Source organism: Pteropus alecto, unplaced genomic scaffold, assembly GCF_000325575.1.
Source record: "Pteropus alecto unplaced genomic scaffold, ASM32557v1 scaffold106, whole genome shotgun sequence".
Classification (NCBI taxonomy): Eukaryota; Metazoa; Chordata; class Mammalia; order Chiroptera; family Pteropodidae; genus Pteropus; species Pteropus alecto.
Genome location: NW_006442103.1, coordinates 18,188,048 through 18,194,047, shown reverse-complemented (window position 1 = coordinate 18,194,047; position 6,000 = coordinate 18,188,048). Strand labels below are relative to the sequence as shown.

Sequence of the window (6,000 nt, the reverse complement as noted above, 5' to 3'; positions counted from 1 at the left end):
GATGGGGCTTCCCACAAATTCTACACAGTATCTTTTCCCACCACTGATACTTCCAATGCCACAGGGTTTGCTGGATTATATGGCCCAAGTGGTAGGGACTTCTTGCATGCCATCTGACCTACTGAAAGCCCCTTTTGTCAGACGGGGGCAGGGATGGGGACAAAGGTGTAATGGCCACTGTGATGAGAAAGTATCTTAAGACCGACAAACAAAGCAGGCAACTCCATAGAATATAACAGAATTTATCATAGCGTAATTTACTTACAGGAAGATTGGGTCCGAGCGAAACAGACGACCCAGAGATTCTGTGCAGATTCTTCTCCGCTACAAATCCCTGTTGCTGTGCTTTTTAAATAGTGTAGCTCAGGTATTGATGATTGACAAGACAAAGGAACAAAAAACATGCAGTAGCACAGGGGCCATACTTCCTGGTGGTCTTGTGATAGACGATTGTTATAATCGATACTATCACCAGTTTGATATTTATCTTGTTTGTCATGCCATTGCCCTTCTGGCCATTACTAACAAAAACACTAATGACTACATTTTAAGGGACACAGATAATGATCATCTAGAAAGCTTTGATATGCTTGTTAAGGACAGCGAGACTGGTCAAAGGTCACAGCATGAAACTTAAAAATGAAATGAAATCCGGGACACAGAGATGAAATTAATTTTTTCACATCTACATCTATATACCTTTCCCGCTCCAGGTCCTATCAAAGCTGACAGCCTTTCAATGTTATCTGGTATACGGGCCAAAGAAGGATCCTTATACATGAAATATTCTGCTTCTAAAACCAGAAAAGGCCCACCAACTACTGTGATTTCTTTGAGGTAGGAAGTACAGGATGTAATAACATGGTTTTTATTTTGAGGAGAGGTCCTGGCATGTTCCTGCATACTGGACTTATAATTTATGGATGTAGTAGTCCCCCGAATCTTTGCAGAATTTACCTCCCACCCTCCGGACAACCAAGTCCTCCAGTGTGCCAGCCGCTTCTCGCCCATCTGGCCTGATTTACATAATACCACCAATGGAATGGATTCATATGAAGTTCTGTAGGATGACGAAGGTGAAAACAAGTTAGCTTAGCTCTCAGACAAATCTGTATATTGTACATTGTACATTCCATGTGACTATAAAATCGTTTGTGATTCAGATAGAAAAGAATGCAGCCATCAATTTATTGGTCACATAGCATGTACCTGATGTCATATTAATTTGCTCTAGTTAAGCCGCCACGTCTGGATTGTAGCTACTACTTGGTTGAGCTTGCAGTCATTTCCAGAATCCATCTAGCTTCTATGGGGATCAGGCTGATTGATTGAATGTAGTCGCTAGCCACATGTGGCTATTTAAATTCAAATTAATTAAACGAAATTTAAAATTCCCTTCCTCAGTCACACTAGCCATATTCCAAGTGCTCGATAACCACAAATAGCTTGTGGTTTTCCAGTACTGGATGGAATAAAAATTAAGAGGAGTGAGCCCTTTGATATATAGGGACAAGTGTCAGGGAGAGACCATCCTGTCCCTGTAGGAAAATGGAAGGCCTAGGCACCCACCTGGAGAAAGTACAAGGTGGTACCAGGCCTTGAGCAGAGCCAGGACCAAGGCTTGGGGAACAGGCAGGTAGGCATCAGTTTGGGGGACCCTCAAGAACCTGTTCTCAGCACAGATATAACACAGAAATAAGGGTGGACTGAAATACAAATTGTTCAAGTAAGAAATTGATTTAATCAAATCGATTTTTAAAGCATTAAGTTGTATATAAGATACAAGCATGGAAAAATCTGGAAAAGAAACAAAAAAGAGAGTGGGGAAGGAGGAAGCACTTCGTGATGCTTTAGCAACGACTGGCTCCATTCCGGCTTCGCCCCAAGTCATCAGTGCTCTGTCTCGCTCCATGTCCACCCCTGACCTTCTGCCCTAGGGAGCCCTTTCTCTGAGTTTCTCCCCCGTCAGGGGGGGCAGAGCATTCTCCTCCAAGTGTGAATGTCACTTCCCGCGTCACGTCCCGATTCCTCAGGCCAGAGTCCTCTTTGGACGGTCTCTCCACAGAGCGTCTTTGGTCCTCCTCCTTCCCACCAGACTCTGCTGCGAGACTCATCTCGCTGCTTCCACAGACAGCAAGCGTCATGTGCAGTCGATGGAACTCCCGCTGTTATATATGACCATTTCTTTTAACACAAATATCAGAGCCGCTGTGCTTCTATTGAAATGATCATCATTGTGCTTTTTTTCTGAAGGTGAGGGGAGAAGGGCATTCTCATTGCCCACAGAGGAGGGAAGGACTGGGCAAGGTGCTACTTCAGGTCCCAAGTTCTTGAGGATGCTTCTAGGTGATGACGTTAAAGACGAAGCCCTACTGTGTGAAGCCAGAACAGGCTAGGCAAGGATGTGTCCTCGTTTGTCAGATAAGCAACATGTATAAAAATCAAATAATCTAGAATTAGGTTGCTAAGTTTGTTGACACCTTTTTTGGTTTTTTCTAAGCTCTAATAAAGTCGTATTCACACATTTTGGTTTTTATCTCAACTGCATTGGGGTGTAGTGGGGAAATATTTTGTCCCCAAACTGGAGCTCAAGTGAGAGAGTAGCATATCTTGAAGTTAGTTAGTAGCCATCCAGAAAATCAAGACGGTGAAGTAAATCTGGAATGAAGAGCTGGGCTTTATGACATCATCTCCCCTCCCCACTTGAAGCTTCTCCTTGCAGTGCCCGGCTTGGAGATCCGGGTTTAACCAATTAAGGAACGCAGCAGTGACATTCTGCCTTTCTGTAGGGCAGGGGACTGGGACAGACAAACGGCACCCTGGGTGTCTCCGCACACAGAGAGGATGTGAGAACGCCTCAGATGAAAGGGTGAAAATAACGCACCCACGTCTCATTGAGGGTTAGTCCCCTGGTGGGGGTTAGTCGGCCAGTGTGCGAAAGGAGAAGAGCTGGGACACGGCCACCCTGAGAACCCCACGGGTGTGCGCTCCCGTCCTCACGGATTCTCGGAAGTCCTTGGTAAGTTACGTCTCCCTCGTCTCCCTCGTAGCCTCTCTCTGCTCTGTCTCTCATCCTGTCTGTCTGTCTTTCTTTGTCTTAAGCTCTTGAACATATGCACGCACTTACCTTTTCACCTTGTCCTCAGAAATATATTATTGCTCAAACGACCTAATACAATAATCAGGTTAGACCCAACTTCTAAGTTTTTAAAGATTATTTTAGAGTAGGCATCACATCAACTCATCCGATTACTGAATTTCCAAGTTTACCTTCATTGAAGTCAACTCCTTTATTCACTTTCTTTAAGTGCTAGTCAAATGCCATGAAACTCACAGTTCTAGCATGTCTCAGCTCTTGGATGTTGTTTCTCCAACACGTCCACAGAGGAGAAGGGTGGCGACTGCCTGGATCTACACGCAACTGCTGAGCTGCCGCTGCTGCTGCTCTCCGTCCTGGGCCTTCTGCTGTGCCCTTTCTTGCAGCTGTTCTTGTTCCTGACATTTCAGCTCTTCTTCTAAATGTCTATCTCTTTGAAGGTAGGAGCTGACCTTCCTCGTATGAGCGGAGTCCAAAGAGATTTCTGAATTCCACTTTTTCTTTCTTTGAAGCTCCTTACGTATTATCACATAGAAGACGGTGTTCATCAAAAACATGGTAACCACCACCAGATAGAAAAGGACGTGAAACCAGAGATGAGTTGGTGACTGGAGACCTGAGAAAGAAAACGACAAAGAGAAGAAATGCTATTTAGAAACCAGAGGGCTGTGACGGAGTTCTGTTTAGAAGACAAGGTTGGCTAAGCCCTAATACGCCTGCCCCCAGTGGAGACGCCATAATTTCAGAGCAGGAAGGCGCTGGAGGCGGCTCCAGCTGGGCCGTATGGTATGCAGACAAGCGGCAGGCTCCTCATAAGGGCTGAACTGCCACGGCCCTCTCAGTGGACATGCGCTGTAGTTTCAGTGACGACCGCTATTTCTGTACCATTTAGTGCTTGAAATGAATTTGGATTGAAGATAAACTTTTTTTTTTTTCCCCAAAGAGTCTTTGTTCTAGAGTTCACAATCCCTCCACCTTAGCCAAGTAGACACTTGGGTAGGTATTTATGTGCAATCCACAAAGTCCGCATGGCACCATGTAAGCTCCTTGAAGTAAAAACTTCAAGTCTAGTGTCTTTATATCCCAATTCCTATGACAATAGATGGGGGAACTCAACATATTGTTGCTTAGATTGCTGGTGAGCGAGAAGGGGAGAGGGAGGGCATGAAGGGAAGAGGGAGAGAGAGAGACCAAAAAAGGACAAAAGGAAAGAATAAATAGAGGAAGGAAAGGAAAAGAAATGAAAGAAAAAGAGAAAAAAAGGAAACTTAATGATGTTTAAGAGGAGAATTAGTGAAGTTTTAAATCGAAAGCGAAAAGGCTGTTCGTAGGTTCTTCCCGGCCAGGCCACGAATCCCCAGAACAGACCTCAGCCCCGCAGGAAAGGGAGCATCTTCTCTTGGGCCTGGCTGTCCCCATCATTCTCACTCACCAAGCACCTGAAGCTTCAACTCAGGGCTGCGCTTGATGACATTTCCATCTTCCGTGGAGGCCTCACACCAGTGGAACCCAGAATCTTCTCTTGTAGCAGTCACTATCTGATACTCAGAGGAGGAGGTTCTATCCCTCAGGACCCTGCCGCCCACGTGGAAGGAGAAGTAGAGACGCACAGCAGGGCGTTGCGGGGGCGGCTTTGTTTCACAGCTCAGGTTGACCGGACTCCCCTCCAGGATGGAGAACGAAGATGCTCTCAGCACTGGGGCTGGAAACAGCTCTAAAGAAAAAGTTGACAGTTGCCTACCTCAGAGCCAAGATTCTTTTTGCAGAAGATATCCCCCCTCCTCCTCTGGGAAACTGCCCCAAGAAGATGTAATCATAAAACATAATTTTTCCCACTTCCAGCATCTTTACTGACCAATCAGAGCCACTTGTAGATGCACTCACAGTTGCCAGCTTGCTCACACCCTCCTGGGGAGAATACATGGCCCATGCCTCCTTGAACAGCCATGTTATTTAGTATATGACCATGCCCTGTGGTTGACCTGGAGTGGACACATCCACACACTAGCCAGTTCAGTGACTCCTTACTTGTGTTCCTGCCTCAATATTCTGGGATAATAATTTCTTTCCTGTAGGAATTAATTATTTTTTAGACAGGAAAAAGCTGCTAGTGGTTATGAGTACTGAGCTGAAAGGCCATGAAAAAGTCACAAAAAGGGCCACATGCGCCTGGAAGAAAGGAAGCTGCTTAGTCAGCTGTTCAGAAAGACACAGAACCGAAGAGGCCACATTTTCCCTGAGCGATGGAGAGTGGAACCAAGTCTTCACGTCTTCCTGGCCTCTGTTTCCATGGAGCTTTTACAAGATTCCACGGGTTTTCTAATAACTCCTTAGCTACCTTGGGTGAGTCTCTCTTCCTCGCAACTAAAATAAAATTGGTGAAATGGGTCCTCACTATGCCCTGGGGTCGCTGATGGGGCACCGCGGTATGCCAGGAAGAGCAATGGACCAGGACCCAGAAGACCTCAGTTCTGGTCCCCACCCCGGTCATCCCCTCGGTAAGGCAGTTTACCTTCCTGGAGCTCAGTTTCTTCAATTGCAAGCTGAAGCGATGATTTATGACAGTTCTCCTGGTCCTTAAAACTATAGCTTTATATGACTATTCAGACGCAATACCTTTGACAGTGATAGACACTCCCGCCGACGTGAATTTATGCTTTCCCGTGCCTGAGCAGTGATAGATGCCGTTGTGACTCAGGTTGGTTTTCAGAATGGTGTATTCGGAATTCTTAGGAGAAAAGTGAAAGATCTTGCCATTTTGATAGAAAAGCACATTGTACAGCAGCTTGTTCTGCCATCCGTGACACCTCAAAGCCAGAGGGTTTCCTTCGGTGACGACTCTGCTAGAGACCTGGAGTAGTAGCCAATCTGGAAAACGTGGACCCGACATGTATTTATACAGC

At 45.8% G+C, this 6,000-nt stretch overlaps 1 protein-coding gene across 7 annotated transcripts in view; it reads right to left on the bottom strand.

The window, feature by feature from the left end:
• Positions 1 to 1,721: 1,721 nt before the first annotated feature.
• The window catches only part of FCGR1A (Fc fragment of IgG receptor Ia), a 40,807-nt gene continuing 36,528 nt past the window's right edge, over positions 1,722 to 6,000 (bottom strand). For all 7 annotated transcript variants that reach the window (XM_025038498.1, XM_025038500.1, XM_025038496.1 and 4 more), the window contains 3 exons: positions 5,714 to 5,965; positions 4,530 to 4,811; positions 1,722 to 3,713 (listed from right to left, as the gene is read on the bottom strand). In XM_025038498.1, coding sequence (XP_024894266.1) covers positions 3,412 to 3,713; positions 4,530 to 4,811; positions 5,714 to 5,965 — 836 coding nt within the window. In that variant the 3' untranslated portion in view covers positions 1,722 to 3,411. The remainder of the gene's footprint in view (positions 3,714 to 4,529; positions 4,812 to 5,713; positions 5,966 to 6,000) is intronic.